At 53.0% G+C, this 17,747-nt stretch overlaps 1 protein-coding gene across 1 annotated transcript; it reads left to right on the forward strand.

Moving 5' to 3' along the window:
• Window positions 1-11,259: 11,259 nt before the first annotated feature.
• On the forward strand, window positions 11,260-16,589 carry Gpr37l1 (G protein-coupled receptor 37 like 1). The gene is made up of 2 exons (XM_013017400.1): window positions 11,260-11,973; window positions 15,733-16,589. Exons 1-2 carry the CDS (start codon window positions 11,344-11,346, stop codon window positions 16,546-16,548), a joined length of 1,446 nt encoding a protein of 481 aa, XP_012872854.1. The 5' UTR covers window positions 11,260-11,343; the 3' UTR covers window positions 16,549-16,589.
• Window positions 16,590-17,747: the final 1,158 nt, after the last annotated feature.

Here is a 17,747-nt window from a genome sequence, read left to right on the forward strand (position 1 = left end):
GGCTTTGCCAGGTCACAGCCAGATGGCCCCTCAAGTCATCCCCTCCCTGCCCCCCACCATCCCTAAGAGTACTGGGGTGGGGAGCAAGGAGCAGGGTGTGGTGAGGTCAAGGTGATCCCATACACTGCTGGGAAATCTACCCAACGGGCACGTCCCACTGACCCGGAGGCAGCAGCCTATAAGCCTCATTGCCTGTAAGGGGAACAGTGTACGTCTGGGTCCGCAGGAGAGGCCCTGAAGATAAGGCAGGGCATGAACCCGACTCCATGACAGCCAATTAGCTCCGCTCCAGGAACCCAACCGACTTGACTCACTGACAGCCAATCAGGAAGCCTCAGGCCAGGTACCTTTTTTCAGCCAGACACACCTGTAACCAGCTAGCCATCTGTTGGACCACACCCCTACCTCAATCATTCCAGAAAGAAATAGAAATCTCTTTATACAGCTGCAAGAAGAGCATGTGACTCTCAGATGGACAGGGCTGTACATTGATACAACCGGAGCACACAAACGCATCCAATCTGCAAAAATGAAAACCTAGGTGCGTGCCTGTGGCTCGCAAATCTTAGCTATTCAAGTGGCTAAGATCTGAGGATCATGGTTCAAAGCCAGTCCAGACAGGAAAGTCCATAAGACTTTAAGACTTTTAATCTCCAATTAACCACCAAAAAGCTGGAAGTGGAGCTGTAGTTCAAGTGGTAGAATATCTATCTTGAGCACAAAAGCTAAGGGACAGCGCCCAGGTCCTGAGTTCAAGTCCCAGTACAAACAAACACACACACACACACACTACACACACACCACACACACACACACACACACACACACACACACACACACACACACACACACACTGGGTCCTGAGCCCTGAGCCTTCCTGTTTCAGCCATGGTCACAGCCATTCTCCTCCACCTCCTTGGTTGGAAATTGGCAAAAGAGAAAAAGGAAAGGTTGGGTTGTAGCATTAGACCCCAGTATGTCCCAAATTCAGTAGTGTCTTGCTGTGAACCATGAGGCCAGCAGTGGTGCACAACTTTGCCCTTGGATGTTCTCATTCTCTGTGTATAGGTTCCTCTGGGAATGCTGATCTCCTCTAGAAAAGCCCCCTCTTTTTTTTTTTTGGTCAGTCATGGGCTTGAACTGTGGGCCTGGACGCTGTCCCTGTGCTCTTCAGCTCAAGGCGAGTGCTCTACCACTTGAGCTACAGCGCCACTTCCAGTTTTCTAGTGGTTTATTGGAGATAAGAGTCACGGACTTTCCTGCCTAGGCTGGCTTTGAACCATGATCCTCAGATCTCAGCCTCCTGAGTAGCTAGGATTATAGGCGTGAGCCACCAGCGCCCAGCCTGAATAGCCCCTTCTTATAGATGGATCCCTGGGCCCAAGAGAGAGGGATTCTCTGGGCATAGGGGGGTGTGGCACCCTACAACTGAGGATTAGGGAGTCTGGCCAAAGTTCCAGAAACCAAGACAGGTGTAGACACACGATTCCTCCCTTTGGGACCTCCTGGGTGGGTGGCCATAGCTGGGTTGTGCATGGCTAGAGAAAGGTCTGGAAAAGATGCAATGAACTTGACTTCCCACCTCCATCACTGGCTGAAGGGAGGGGAGCTGTTATTAGCTTGAAGGTACGAGAGCTCAGTGCTACCATGCAGGGTGCTCATGGTACCCAGAACTGGCCATGATGGAGTCCTGCTAAGAACAAAACCAGCCAAGGGGATCTGGTGCAGGCTGTCTGTCTTTTCCTTTTTCTTTCTTTCTTTTATATTTTTTGTTGGTCGTGGGGCCTGAACTCTGAGCCTGGGCCCTGTCCCTGAGCTCTTCAGCTCATGGCTAGCGCTCTACCACTTGAGCCACAGCGCCACTTCTGGCTTTTTCTGCTTATGTGGTGCTGAGGAATCGAACCCAGGGCCTCATGCATGTAAGGCAAGCACTCTACCACTGAGCCACGTTCCCAGCTCTGTCTTTTCCTTTTGTTTGCAATGCTGGGGTTGGAACCCAGGGCCTCACACAGGCTAGGTCAGGCCTCAGTCACTAAGCCCCAGCCTGGCCCCTGAAGTGCTTGTTTTGTATCAGATACCCCTGCAGGAAAGCAGGGGTGAGGGGGATGCTCCTGTCCCTGCAGTGTGTTCTCATGAGAGTTTGGAGAGTAGCTTTGGCATAGAACCCCCCTCTTCCCCCCTCCCCCCCGCCAAGGTCACAGGCCCAAATCCAGGCAAAACAACAACCAAGCATGTACCCCAGTCTTGCAGATACTTGGGACTTTTGTGCTGGTTTAGGGGAGAGAGAGAAGAATGAATGTGGGGGGTGGTGGTGGTGGTTACCGCTCAGTGGTAAAGTACTTGCTTAGCACCGTGAGGCTGGGACACCTTCCCCAGCACCATGGGATGAGGAATGGACTTGTCCCCTATCGCCAAGGAGAGCCAGAGGTGGGCAGGGCTTCGCCTGGTCTTTCATAGGTCAAGATCTTGGGCAGCCAGTTTGACCCTGCCCATTCCAGCTAACAGAGGCGGGCTGTGATTCTAAGGTGGGGCAAGACTGAGCTGAGGCTAGTTCTGTGTGTCTATCTTTAGCCTCTTTTGCATGTAGGGAATTTCCTGCATCTTTCCCACCAGGAGGTGTGGCCCACGACCTTTGACCCCCCATCGCTTTGAAGTACCCTAAGCTTCTTCACCCACAAAGCAGGACTATAGGACAAACTTTTTAGGAGGGTAAAGGAGAGGAGCTTCTAACCCCATTCGGGGTCCCTCAGATACCTGAGGTCCTTCAGAAAAACGGAGTCAGAGCCGTTGTCATTCCAGCCAGACAGGAGCACACAGGCCTGTCAGTATGGAGAATTTGGGGTTGCACCTGAGAGCACTGGAGCCGTGCTCCTGGTGAAATCTGGGGGTTCGCTAAGGCGGTCGGAGGGCCTAGAGCCAGACGGGAGAGGAGCTGACGTTTATGAAGATTACAAGCGTGTTCTGAGGCAGGTACAGTACGTGCACTCTGAAACAACATGGTGGAATCTTGCTGCAATTAATACACACTGTAAAAAAATGAAAGAAGAAAGACAGACAAGGGGAGCAGGCTCTGGTGTGTGTGGGGTGAGTGTTAATAGGAAGAGGAAGGGCTGTGGAGAATGAGAATGAATATGATCATTGCATGCATGAAAATAGTGTGGGCCATTCGCTCATGCCTGTAATCCTAGAAACTCAGGAGACAGAGATGTGAGGATCAAAGTTCAAAGCCAGCCTGGGCAGACAAATCTGAGAGACTCAGATTTGTACTGGACTCTGAACTCAGGGCCTGGGAGCTGTCCTTTAGCTTTTGTGTCAAGGCTGGCACTCTACCACTTGAGCCACAGCTCCACTCCTGGCTTTGAGTGGTTAATTGGAAGTAAGATTCTTACAGGCTTTCCTGTTCAAGCTGGCTTTGAACCTTGATCTTCAGCTCTCAGTCTCTAAGAGACTTATCTCCAATCCCAACAGGAAAAATCCAGAAGTGAAGGCTTGGTTCAAGTGATAGAGCAAAAAGGCAGTGAGAGGACTGGGAAGGTGGCTCAGTGGTAGAGCGCTCGCCTTGCATGCCTGAGGCCCTGGGTTCGATTCCTCAGCACCACATAAGCAAAAAGAAAAAAGCTGGAAGTGGTACTGTGGCTCAAGTGGTAGAGCGCTAGCCTTGAGCTGAAGAGCTGAGAGACAGCGCCCAGGCCCAGAGGTCAGACCACAACTAACAAAAAAAAAAAAAAAAAAAAGGCAGTAAGAGTGAGGCCCAGAGTCCAAGCCCCAGTATTCACACACACAAACACACACACACACACCCCAATAAATCGTTTTGAAATTGTTTTGGGAAAAGGAGAGCGATAGAAGGGGTGTGGTTGGTATATGGCCTGCATGCGTGCCAATTCTGCAGTGGAACCTGCCTTGTACAACTCATGTATAAAAAAAATGAAAGGTTACAGGTGTGATGGTACACACCTGAAATCCCAGCACTCAGGAGACTGAGATCTGAGGATCAGGAGAAGTTTGAAGCCAGTTCTGGCAGGAAAGTCCATGTGACTCTTCTTCCTTTTTTTTTTTTTTAAGTTAGTCATGGGACTTGAACTCAGGGCCTGGACACCATCCCTGAGCATTTTTGCTCAAGTTAATCCTCTACCACTTTGGGCCAGAGTGCCACTTCTGTTTTCTTTCGGTGGTTAATTGGAGATAAGAGTCTCAGGGCCTTTCCTGTGTAGGCTGGCTTCAAACTGTGATCCTCAGATCTCAGCCTCCTGAGTCTTTGGGGTTACAGGTGTGAGCTACCAGCGCCTGGTTGTCCCTATGACTCTTATATCCAATTAACCAGCAAAAGATGGAAAGTGGAGCTGTGGCTCCAGTGGTAGAGTATCAGTCTTGCCTGAAACAAAACCAAGCACAACACAACCCACCAAGGATAGAGACCTACAGAAAGATGCTTCCCGCTGGCTGAGGAGGAGCTGGGAGTAAAGTTCAGCCTTGTTTTGTGTCAGCCCCCCTCCCTTGCCCCCTCAAAGCTGCTCAGGGAAGGGTTGAGCCTCCTTCTTGGCACTGGGCTGCATTCTTTTGTGCTGAGCACTGGGGTTGGCAGCTCAAGTCGGGACATCAGGGCAGGAAAGCAGAAAGGCCATGGCTAGGGCACCTGACAATGCATAATCCACTTGTCCCAGCCCCACTGCCCTGTGGCTGGGTGGTGCGGGGAGCAGGGAGGGGTGCCGGGACCCGGGGCACGGGGCCCCGTCAGGTGGGGAGGCAGCTCCACACTCTGCCTGGAGCTTGTGTCACCTCACAGTCACCCCCTTTCCAGGAAACCACCACCACCTCCCACCTTTCTCCTACACACCGATTCTCACCCCACCTCCCACCACCACCTACCTCCAGGGCACGGGCCAGGACCCCGGCTTCAGAAGTCCCCCTGTTCTCTGAGCAGGGGAATCTGGGACAGAGGCTGTAGGAATCATGTGCCTGGCATTGGTGCTCCCCGGCAGGCTGGCTTCCTTCCTACCGGGACTCTGGTCTCTTCTGCCACACGGGCTTCCCCGCTCCCAGCTAGCCTGTGCCCTGAAGAAGAAATCCTTCCATGCCTTTACTCCAGGAAGCCATCACTGGCCCTGTCAGGAGCACTCTCCTTGCTCCACCGTGCTCGCCCCCATCTTGCCCAGAGGCCGCGCTCCTGATAGATTTGCTTTTGTGCCTGCTGACTGCATCGCACCCCAGCGTCTGCGCCTTGTGTGTGGCTGCGGATTCTGTGTCTTCCAGGAGACGGAACCCAAGTGCAGCTCTTCCTCTTACCATCCTCCCTCCCTCCCCCCATCCTCTCCCTCTTTCCTCTCTTCCTCCCTCTCTCTTTTCTTTCTCTCTCTTCCTCCCTCCCTCCTTCCCTCCCTCTTCCCCCAATCTCTCTCTTCCCCTATTTTCCCTCTTTCCTCCCTCCCTCCCTCTTTCTCTCTGCTATCTCCCCTCCTTTCCCTTGCTTCTTTTCTCTTTTCTCTCCCTCCCTCCCTCCCTCCCTTCCTTCTTTCCTTCCTTCCCCTCTTACTTCCTCCCTCCCTCCCTCCCTTCCTCCTCCCTCCCTCCCTTCTTTTGAGACAGGGTCTCAATCTATAGCAGAGGCTGGCTTCTAAATCACAACCTGCCTGCCTCCACCTCTGGCATACTGGAATTACAAGGGAGTACTGCTAAGCCCAACTAAATCATGTCCTTCATAAATGCTGACAACGACCACATTTGATCTCAAACACATCCTTGTGAGACCTCAGACCCTGAATCGGGCCCCTTACCTTTCTTGGAGGGTTAAACTGAAGGATGGCGAAGCCCTGAGATCTCATGGCACCGGTGCTTTTCCTCTCCATCCTCCATCTCTGTTTAGTCATTCGTTGGAAGGTGAGTTTCATGGGGGCAGTGACCATGCATCTGAGTATCTAGGAAAACGCCTAGCACAAAGTAGGTGCTCAATAAATGTTGGTAAAGTGACACAACACAGGTGACTCCCGCCATTATCTCAGGGTGAGTTAGCTGCAGAGTATGGACAAGGTTCTAATCTCTGACATTTATTTAGCTAGGCAATACCAGGATTTGAACTCAGGTACTCTGCCACTAGAACCACTCTTTCTTTTGTTGTTGTTGGTCATGGGACTTAAACTCTAGGCCTGGGTGCTGTCCCTCAGCAGTTCAGCTCAAGGCTAGTGCTCTACCACTAGAGCCACAGAGCCACTTCTGGCTTTTTTGCTTATGTGGTGCTAAGGAATCGAACCCAGGGCCTCATGCATGCAAGGCAAGCACTTTACCACTGAGCCACCTTCCCAGCCCCCGGATCTCTGACTTTTAGAAGCACATGTTTGCATTAGTGGCCCTTTGCCTGTCTCCCAGAGCAGAGCCCCCATGGCCTGTGGGCCCAGGAGCCCGGAGCATGGGTCAGTGGGCGGGCTGCCTCCGTCTCCTCTGGGCCTGGTCTGCACCAGCTGCAGGCCGGCTCTGTCAGAGAGCCTTGCTTCTGCCCTGGCATGGGGAAAAGCTTGTGTCAGAATGTGCCCTCCTTGTCAGGCCGCCTCTTGCTCTGTGACATGAACGTAGTAAACAGGACCTTTCCTGGGCAAGGCTGCCGTTGAGTGAATCCATTCTTACCAACAGCCAGCACTGCGAGAGTTGCCACCACGTGCCAGGTAGTGTTCTAGGATTTCCACAGAGGAAGGCATTTGATCTCTGGGAACCTGGTATCCAGTAGGAAGCTGGGGTGCCTGACCTGAGCATAGGCCAAGCCTGGCTGAGCTGAGGGGAGCCCAGGCCTGGGGGGGAGGGGGGCTGGAGCAGGCCTGCCTGGCTGTGGCACTTGCTTTAATGAAGTACTGGCTCATGTTGCTTCCAAGAGTGGCCCTCACCCCCTTGGTGCTGTGGGACAGCCCCAGCCTTTGGGTCTGTCCGTCTGTCTGTCCTCCCAGGTGCCTTCTAAGGAAGGCCAGGGAGAGGAGTGGGGAATTCCTGGGAGGATGTGGACATTCCCAGATCTGGGCAGGCCTCCAGGCCCCTCTGGACCAGAGCCATCCTGCCTGCTGCTTGCCCTGGAGAAAGGAATCTTCCCGAAGCTCCGTGGAGACAGGCAAAAACCATTTTCAGAAGACCCATGCTGAGCACCCCGGGAGTGGGTGGTGAAAGGGGGGGCATACCTCACGAAGCCCCCCAACCCAGGTTACCCCTCTGGCTTCTCAGGCAGGGCTGAGCCGAGCCCTTACAGTGCCATGGCTGAGCCTCTGGCGCCACCTAGTGGAGATCCAGGTGTCCCATGAGAGGGGGTGGGGTGCCCTTCTGGGCTAGGGGTGTGGGCCGCCTGAGGCCCAATAGTGGGGAAGTGGGGTGCAGGCACACTAGTGAGTATAAAGAAAGAGAAGTGTTTGCTTGGTTCTGGCCATGCCAGCCCAGTGCCATGTATACCAGGCCGCCGTGCCAGGACCCGTCTGTGGGGCCATAGCAGTGTCTCACTTTGGTGCTGCTGGTCTTCAGCTTACACTTCTGAAAAATCCAGGTGCTAGTGGCTCATGCCTGTAATCCTAGCTACTCAGGAGGCTGAGATCTGAGGCCAGCGCAGGCAGGAAAGTCTCTTATCTCCAATTAACCACTCAGAAAACCAGAAGTGGCGCTGTGGCTCAAGTGGTAGATTGCTAGCCTTGAACTGAAGAGCTGAGGGACAGCTCAAGAGGGTTGCTGCCCATACCTGTAATCCTAGCTACTCAGGAGGCTGAGATCTGATCTCCAATAAGCTACTCAGAAAAAGACAAAAGTGGTGATGCTGTGGCTCAAGTGGTAGAGCACTAACCTTGAGCAAAAGATACTCAGAGACAGGGCCCACAGGTCCAGAGTTCAAGACTCAGGACACACTAAAAAGAAAAAGAGAGAGTAGATGGTTGGTGTGAACCTCTCCCTGTGTTAACGTCTATAAGCTACACAAAGAAGTGGCTGACCATTTTAGCTTTAAAGTTTGATAAATCTTTATTTGGGTCCACTCCTTGTCATATACTAGCTGTGTATCTTTTTTTTTTTTTTTTTTTTTGTCAGTCTTGGGGTTTGAACTCTGGGCCTAGATACTGTCCCTGAGCTCTTCAGTTCAAGGTGATGCTCTACCACTTGAGCCACAGTGCCACTTCTGGTTTTCTGGTAGTTAATTGGAGATAAGAGTCTCACAGAATTTCCTGCCCAGGCTGGCTTTGAACCTTGACCCTCAGATCTTAGCCTCCTGATAGCTAGTATTACAGGCATGAGCTCCCAGCTCCCAGCTAGTTGTGTGTCTTTGCGTTACGTTCCCTCTCTAAGCCTGAGTAATATGTAAAGCTGAAGGAGTACTTATAGCAAATGTTTAGGACAGAGCCTGATACTTGCGGAGTACTCAAGGAAATAGTGCAGATGATGCAGAGAATAGTGACTTTTAATTCAAATAGCCACTAAAGGCAGAAGGGGATGAATGCTAAAGACAATTGTTGAATGCCTGGGTGTTGGGAGAAGGGAAAATGCTGAGTGGCTTTGGGGCGGGTCCTCAGGTCTGTTTTCTAGCCACATTAGGGAAACACAACTCTGCACTGGAACCCAGTACAGGATGCTCAGGGTGGGGCTTGGTACCCCACCTCTCTCCCATATCCCCCACCCCTGATCTTTTGAGGATGTTGGGTATAGACTAGGAGTTCTGCTTCCTCCTACTGCTCTGGGGAGCTGGACCGTGGAGGCCACGAGGGTTAGGGTTGAGTTTCCACTGGATCTGGCCTGTTGCTGCTTGCTGACCTGGACGGGTTTGCTCTTTCCTATTCTTCCTCTCCTCTCTTCTCACAAGTTTCTGCTATTCCAGTCTGTCTTCTTTCCCTCCCTCCCTCCCTTCCTTTCTTTCTTCTTGGTTGGCTGTAGGGATTGAACTCTGGGCGTGGGTGCAGTCCCTGAGCTCTTCAGCTCAAGGCAAACACTCTACCACTTGAGCCACTGTACCACTTCTGGTTTTCCGGTGATTAATTGGAGATAAGAGTCTCATGGGGAAATTTCCTGCCCCGGATGGCTTTGAACTGCCATCCTCAGATCTCTGTCTCCTGTGTAGCTAGGATTACAGCTGTGAGTCACCAGCACCCAGCCTCCTTCTTTTCTTTCTTTTTGTGCCAGTCCTGGGGCTTGAACTTAGGGCCCGGGCACTGTCCCTGAGCTTCTTTTTTTTTCATAATATATGTATATATTTATATATATTTTATTGTAATGATACTGTGATACTGTACAGAGGGGTTACAGTTACATGAGCAAGGTAATCAGTATATTTCCTATAGAGCATTGTTATACTTTCCTTCCTTCCCCACCTCCCCAACTCCTCCCTCCCCCTCCCCCCCAAGTTGTAAAGTTTGTTTTCAACGTACTGTCTTGTACATCTCATTATTACAATGGGTCATCCTGATTCCTTATTTCAGCATTCCCTGAACTTCTTTTGCTCAAGGCTAGCACTCTACCACTTGGGCCACAGTGACACCTCTGGCTTTTTTTTGTGTATGTGGTACTGAGGAATTGAACCCAGGGCTTCATGCATGCTAGGCAAGCACTCTACCACTAAGCCACCTTCCCAGCCCCTCAGGATTCTTTTAAATGTCATCTATCTGTTCTCATTCTAGAGACCTTCCGATACCCCCAGGCTTCTCTGGCTTTCCCTCTTCATGGTGACCCTCATCTTGCATAACATCTATCTGGCTGAATTGGAATTATTTATTGGCATGCTTATTTCCCCCTGTGAGCCGAAAGCTCCTTGGTGCAGAAGTCTTTGGTATTTTTAGATACAGAGTTTCCATAGCACATTAGGTACTCTGTGAGAATGTGCTTCTGTGAACATCCATGCACCTTTGATCTGGCTCAGAGGATGGGGTTGCTGTGGTATTGGGGACGGAACCTGGGACCTTACGCATGCTGTGCAAACGCTCCACCACTGAGCTCTAGTCTCAGCTCACAACGTGGCGTTTCCCATTTTTGCTGGTTGCTGCTTTCCTTGGTGAGCTCAGTGGTTGGGAAGCAAACAGATGGACTCCGGCCCGGGTCCCGATGAGACTGCAGCGCTGGGGGCTCAGCCTGCAATTCTAGCTGCACAGGAGGCTGAGCTCTGGGGACTACAGTTCAAAGCCAGTCTGGGTATGAAAGTCCCTGAGAATCATCTCCAATTAACCAGCCAAAGTTGGAAGTGGAGCTGTGGCTCAATGGTAAAGCTCCAGCCTCAAGCAAAAAAGCCAAGTGATATACAGTGAGGCTCTGAGTTCAAGCCCCAGTACTGGCACAAACAAACAAACAAGCAGGGCTAGAGGTGTGGCTCAGTGATATAATGTATGCTTAGTAAGTATCAGACCCCAAGTTCAAACCCCAGTATCGCCAGAAACAAACAAAAAATCAAAAACAAAACAAAAACGATATTAAATATTCATCAAAACCAATGGACCCTTAATGGTTCTGGACCCAGTTTCTGGATGAACCCTTCTCAGGCTCTTACATGGGGTAAGTGCAATTGTAATTCACTTTCCAGATTTGAAACATGAGGTTTGTTATGGTCAATCACTTACCACATAGCTTATAGAAGGCAAAACCATGCCAGGAAACCAGATCTAATTTCAGAGCTGTGTGTGTGTGTGTGTGTGTGTGTGTGTGTGTGTGTACACGAGGGCTTGAACTCAGGACCTCACTATTTCACTTGGTTTATTTTGCTCACAGCTACTATTCTATCAATTGAGCTATGCTTCCAGTCTAGCATCTTGCTGATTCAGGAGATAAGAGTTTCATACACTTTTCTACCTGGGTTAGCTTTGAACTGTGATCCTGAAGAGCTCTCAGCTTCCTGAGTAGCTAGGATTACAGATGGGAAACACTGATGCCTGCCTCCTGTTTGGACTTTTGAGACAGGGGGCTCACGCCATTGCTCAGGCTAGCCTGGACCTTTTGATTCACTTGCTTTGACCTCCCGAGTGGTGGAATTACAGGCATGCACCACTGCATCTGGCTCACAGGACTCAATTCTGAACACAAGAGCTTCCTCAGCAGCTTGGCAGGCCATGTTTCCTCTCTGACCCCAATGCCTGGCGCAGGTCCCTCTGGGGGCTGCCCAGTGTGACCTGCTGTGGTCCTGGGGACCAGCGGCGGCATGGGGGCTGAGATGTTTGAGGGAAGCAGAGATTACTCAGTGTCCAGCAGAGGGCCCTGGCCAGCCTGTGGTCAGTAGGGTGGGAGGGAGGGCTGGCCAGGCAGACGCCTGACTGGAGGCGGACCCAGCGGCCAGCTGCCTCTCTTGATTCTGCCCAGCATTTGGGTCCTGGGTCTTCACCTGCTCGCCGGGGGCAGCTTCATCCTGCTTGTCCAGCCATGAGGTGGCCGTGGCCCCTGGCTATCTCTCTTGCGGTGGTATTGGCTGTGGGGCTGAGCAGGGTCTCTGGGGGTGCCCCCTTGGCCTCAGGTGGGCACAGCACCAAGGTCCAGGAGCAGCCGAGTCGAGCCAGGAGAGGCACCAAGGCTGAGGGGCCAAAGGAGGTACAGCAGTATGCACCAGAGGAGAGGGCCGAGTACCCCCGGCCCATCCACCCTGCCAACCTGCAGCCCACCCGGCCCCTGGTGGCCACCAGCCCCAACCCAGACAAGAATGGGGGCACCCCTGGCAGTGGGCAGGAGCCAAGAGGCAACCTGACGGGGACCCCAGGTCAGAGGCTGCAGATTCAAAACCCCCTGTATCCGATGACGGAGAACTCCTACAGCGCCTACGCCGTCATGCTCCTGGCGCTGGTGGTGTTTGCTGTGGGCATCGTGGGCAACCTGTCGGTGATGTGCGTGGTGTGGCACAGCTACTACCTGAAGAGTGCCTGGAACTCCATCCTGGCCAGCCTGGCCCTCTGGGATTTCCTGGTCCTCTTTTTCTGCCTTCCAGTCGTCATCTTTAATGAGCTCACCCAACAGAGGCTTCTGGGTGATATTTCTTGTCGCGCTGTGCCCTTCATGGAGGTAAGTGTGGGCCTTCTAGAACTCAGCAATGGGGGTGGGGGGCATGGCCTAGGCCAGGAGCTCAGTCTCCACCAGGCACTGGAAAGAGAATCAGTGTCCATCGAATGGCAGAGCCGTGGCGCTCAGACTCAGGTTCCTTCTTCACTCCTACGTGGGGGAAAGAGACAATCATGACATTGGTCTCTGGTCGCCCTGAGAACAGGTGTGCAGGGCTGCAACCTTTGTCCTCCCAGGCTTTTCAAGAAGGTCAGAGAGAATCGATAGAGACTCGGATAGAGACTCTCCCTGAGTGCTGGGAGATGGGGTGGGAGTGGGGACAAAACAGGAGCCAAGTTAGGGCACCGGTGGCTCACATCTGTAATCCTAGCTACTCAGGAGGCTGACATCTGAGAATCTAGGTGGGAAGCCAGCTGGGGCAGGCAAGTCTGTGAGACTCTTGTTTCCAATTAGCTAGCAAAAAGCCAGAAATGGATGCGTGGCTTAAGCGGCAGGGTGCCAGCCTTGAGGGAAAAACCTAAGAGACAAAGCCTAGGCCAGGAGTTCAAGCACTGGTGCGTAAATCTGATCAAAACAACAATAGCAAAACCCATAGAAAGTCCCTGAGGCAAGACTGTCTCCTCTCCAAGTCCCCAGGTGCCCTTCCCCCTTGCTCCACCCAGGAAATCCGTCAGTCTTTTGTCCTGTCTCCTTTCTCTCCTTGGTGCCTCCAGGCCCTCCTCTGCAACCACCACTCCCCTTCTTAAGTCCTCAAATTCCTGTGCTAACCTAAGCTGTGTCTTCTCACACCATGTGTGAAGTGAGTGGCCAAGTCCCATCCGGAGCGCCCTCAGTCCTCTCTGAACGGCAAAACCTGCCATCCGAGATGCTCAAGTCTCTGCTTTGTCCCTAACAGTCTGGGTGTCAGTGGGCAGGTTGCTTCTTATTTCCCAATTCCTTGTCCTTCAAGAGTGGCAGGTAGACCAGATGGCTCTAGCTGCCCTGTTGTATGCTCTAAAGTACATTATCATGGCCTCTGTTCTGGAAATTTCCATGTCAGACTGCGTGGAACTCTTGATCAAATGCATCTGCATGTGTGGATCTATGTGGGACGCAGGAAGCCTGCTTTCTGCACCGAGAGCACAGAACAGGATCTGGTAACTCAGCCTCTCTGGGAATCATCAAGGCTGTAGTCACAAGGGTTTCCCTCTGAAAGCTGTTGAAAGTATTGCTGCTTTTTTTTTTTCTGTCTTGTGCTGGTCCTGGGGCTTGAACTCAGGGTCTGAGCACTGTCTCTTGGCTTTTTTTGCTCAAGGCTGGTACTCTGCCACTTGAGTCACAGCTCCACTTCTGGCTTTTTAGTAGTTAGTAGTAGAGTTTCATGGCCTTTCCTGCCAGGGTTGGCTTCAAACCTCAATTTTTTTTTCTTTTTAATCAGTTGTGGGGCTTGAATTCAGGGCCTGGGTGCTGCCCCGAGTTTTTTTGCTCAAGGCTAGTAGTGCTCTACCACTTTGAACCACAGCCCTACTTCTGGTTTTCTGGTGGTTTATTGGAGATAAGAATTTCACAGACTTTCCTACCTGGGCTGGCTTTGAACCTCAATCCTCAGATATCAGCTTCCCGAATAGCTAGGATTACAGGCATGAGCCACCAGCACGTGGCCGGAACTGTTCTAGATTTTAGCCATGGGCTGACATGACTTAGCACTGAGCTCACAGCCCCAGCTGAACTTAGTGGTTATACATGGGGCTTTGGAATTAGGTAATTTGGCTTTGAAACTGGACTTTGTCCATCAGGAATCAAGGACATTGCGAAGTTACTCGACCCTCCTTAAACCTCAGTTTCCTCATCTGAACACAGTCGAGGACAATGATAGTAATTGCCTAAATGAATTCTTCTGTGGTGGGAGATTGGACTCAGGGCTTGGCACATGCTCTAAGCCATGCTCCTAGGCCCAATTTTTTTTTTTTTTTGGTCAGTCATGGTGCTTGAACTCTGGCCTGAGTACTGTCCCTTAGCTTTTTAGCTCAAGGCTAGCGCTCTACCACTTGGGCCACAGCACTACTTCCGGTTTTCTGGTGGTTTATTGGAGATAAGAGTTTCCCGGGTTGGCTTTGAACCACCATCTCAGATCTCAGCCTCCTGAGTAGCTAGGATTACAGGCGTGAGCCACTGACAGCCCTACACCCACTTCTTGAAGGATTCAAATGCGCAATATCCATAAAGTACTTAGAATAAAAATAATCTAGTAGATGATGGTTTGTATTTGGAAATGGCCTAAGAGAGGAAGGAGGGCAGACACAAACTCCTGTTCCCATGTGTCCAGTACATCAGTGGACACCTTCCCTGCCTGAGTGTGAATGCTTCATATCCAGCTTGTAAGCTCTGGTCCCATCCCGCCCCTCGGCCCCCCCCCCCCCCCCCCCCCCCCCCCGCCACCTAAAAGAAAGGGAGGATCCATGAGCTGACAGAGGCTGGGAGATGAGCTGGGAGTGAGCACTACGCACACTGTCCCAGAACCTCTGCTGGTGTGTGTGTGTGTGTGTGTGTGCTTCTAGGAGGAAATGTGAAATAAACCTTCCGACAGTTTTGAGAGGGAGGGAGAGAAGGAGGGGGGATGGTGTTTTTGCCCAAGCCTGAAAGCTGTTCCCCTGCCAAGAGAGGGGTCCGAGCCTCACAAAGGACACTTGGTGGCAGTTGAGAATAAGCTGGGATTGTGTTCTGTGTTTGGACGGCAGCAGAGATGGAGCACACCCCTTGATAGCTCCCAACGTCCTCCTTTCAGGCTCTTGGACATGCTCTTTCCTGTGCCCAGCCACTTCCTCTTGGCTCACAGGGTGACTTTCCTCTGTGCCGGATGAATAGTGTGTGGGGATGGTGGGCACCGGTTGCTGGGGTGGGGGTTGCTCCCCACATGCTGGGCCCTGGGCTGCTCCGGACAGGACAAGGAGAGAAGGGTGGAAACAGAGAGACAGCTGCTAGATAGGTAAGTAGGTTGATCGATCAATCGATCGATCAATATATAGATTAATGAGTGTGTGCTGTGTCCCCAAGATCATCCCCTCATGGTTGCATATGGGGAGTTCAGGAAATAGAAGTTGCTTAAAAAACCCAGACCTCCTGTATCTCTCTCTGCCCTGGTTCTTGCTTAGAGTCAATTCTCCCATCTGTCGGGGAGCACTGGGGTGAGGGAGGCAGACCATACATTCCCAGGCCAAGAGATGGAAAGATGCAGGTGAGGGCCTGAACCTCAGTTTTACAGGGGTTTTGATCTTGAGCAAATCCACGTTTCCTGCCTGGGCTTCCAGCTTTTCTTTAGTAATATGGTTGGCTGAGGGTTGATACGTTAGCTGGGTGCAGGTGGCTCACGCCTGTAAGCCTAGCTACTCAAGAGGGTGAGATCTGAATATTGTGGTTTCCTGTTAGCCCAGGCAGGAAAGTCTACGAGACTTTTAACTCCAATTAACTGCCTAAAAGCCAGAAATGGAACTGTGGCTCAAGTGGTAGAGCACCAGACTTGAGCAAAAAAACTGTAAGACACAGTGCCAAGTCCCTGAGTTCAAGTCCCAGTAGTGACACGTGTGCACACACACACACAGACACACACAGACAGACAGACACACACACATCCCTACCTGATGGGTAGAAAATGGTTGCAACTGTTACCATTGCTATGACTCTCCACTTATGACACAGTTCACGGTCTGTCACAGCCAGACACCAGGGCTTCTTCCATTTTCCCCTTCTCACCACCTGCTTCATGTTCCTCCACCCGTGCCACAGGTCTCCTCCCTGGGCGTCACCACCTTTAGCCTCTGTGCCCTGGGGATCGACCGCTTCCACGTGGCCACCAGCACCCTGCCCAAGGTGAGGCCCATCGAGCGGTGCCAGTCCATCCTGGCCAAGCTGGCTGTCATCTGGGTGGGCTCCATGACGCTGGCTGTGCCTGAGCTCTTGCTGTGGCAGCTGGCACAGGAGCCAGCCCCCACCACAGGCACCGTGGACTCGTGTGTCATGAAACCCTCAGCCAGCCTGCCGGAGTCGCTCTACTCGTTGGTGATGACCTACCAGAACGCCCGCATGTGGTGGTACTTCGGCTGCTACTTCTGCCTGCCCATCCTCTTCACTGTCACCTGCCAACTGGTGACATGGCGGGTACGGGGACCTCCGGGCAGCAAGCCCAAGTGCCGGGTGGGCAAGCACGAGCAGTGTGAGAGTCAGCTCAACAGCACGGTGGTGGGCCTCACGGTGGTCTATGCCCTGTGCACCCTGCCGGAGAACGTGTGCAACATCGTGGTGGCGTACCTCTCCACCGAGCTCACGCGCCACACGCTGGACCTGCTGGGCCTCATCAACCAGTTCTCCACCTTCTTCAAGGGCGCCATCACCCCCGTGCTGCTGCTGTGCGTGTGCAGGCCGCTGGGCCAGGCCTTCTTGGATTGCTGCTGCTGCTGCTGCTGCCCGGAGTGCGGAGGGGCCTCCGACAGCTCGCCCACTGACGGCTCGGACAACAAGCTCAAGAGCGAGGTGTCCTCCTCCATCTACTTCCATAAGCCGAGGGAGTCACCCCCGCTCCTGCCCCTGGGCACGCCTTGCTGAGGCCAGGCCCGAGCAAGGGGCCCTGGGGGAGGGGGAAGAGGGGTGCGCAGGAGCCGGGGGGGGACAGTGAGGGGGGCTCACCCCAGCCTGAGCCAGTGTCTGCTGATTCTTTCCCCGTAGATCTTGCTTTTGCTACCTGCCTTGCTGCGTAGACATGGATTTGGCTCTTTGTGGGGGAAGGCTGGGGTAGCCAAGGCGTGCCTCCGGAGCCAGGCCTCTCGAGGCATTCCGAGGGCCTTTCCATGGGTGGGTGATGAGCGGCCGGGTCTCATCAGCTGGGAGTCAAGCCTTCGCCTGCCCTCTCTGGGTGCAGGTCTGCTTCCTTCTCTTGCCCTTGGAACATGAAACCTCTCCCCCCTGCCCAGGCCCCATCCTAGGGCTCCTTGGGACTACCCAACCAGGCTTGGTACTCTCTTGTCTGGACTAGCTCTACTCCTGGATGCTTCCCTCCACCCTTTGTTTTTTTTTCTGGAAGGTTCCTCTCTTCCCCTTTCTCTGAGTCTCCCCAAGCTGCCTTGTCCAGCCCCCCTTGTTAGGTGCTTTCCTATAGAAGGCCCCTCTTGAAGAACAATAAACTAGGTAGAACTACCCCTGTGCCAAGCTCACTTTCTTAGGCCATTGCCTGGCAGTGCCCAGATGTCCTCCCAGGGCTGGGCACTGATTTGGGGCAGCCTTTGGCTCCGGCCTATGGGCTGCTGGCCCATCCCAGGACCCCAAGGGCATTATAGCTTCTGGAGGACACAGAAGAGGGAGGGCTGGGGAGCTGGGGGACTGCAACCCAGCCGCCACTGGGAGTTGAAAAGGCTGCCATGATCATCTCCCTTCCAAAGCCCACACCTCCAACCCACTTCCTCTCCACAAAGCCCTCATTCCCAGCCGCCTTCCTTGTGTGAGCGACGGGGCTTCCTGGTCTCTCTTATCTGACAACAGCTCTTGTCTCATTTCTTAGAAGGGACTGTTGGGCCAGTAGTTAGTTGCCCAGCTGCCTGTCCCCTGCCTGCCCCCATCCCGTCCACCCTTCCTACCCGGGCTCCGCCCACGTCCCCAGCAGACCCCCGCAGCTCCCCCTGCTGGCCACTGCCCACCAACCGCTGCCCCAGCTTCAACTCTCTGCCCTTGGAAGGGGCCCCTGAGCCCTGTGGGGGCCCCACAAAGCTGGCAGGACATCAACCAGAAGTGATGCTCAGCCCTGGCCACCA

The sequence above is a fragment of the Dipodomys ordii genome, unplaced genomic scaffold (assembly GCF_000151885.1).
Source record: "Dipodomys ordii isolate 6190 unplaced genomic scaffold, Dord_2.0 Scaffold35, whole genome shotgun sequence".
NCBI classification, from domain to species: Eukaryota; Metazoa; Chordata; class Mammalia; order Rodentia; family Heteromyidae; genus Dipodomys; species Dipodomys ordii.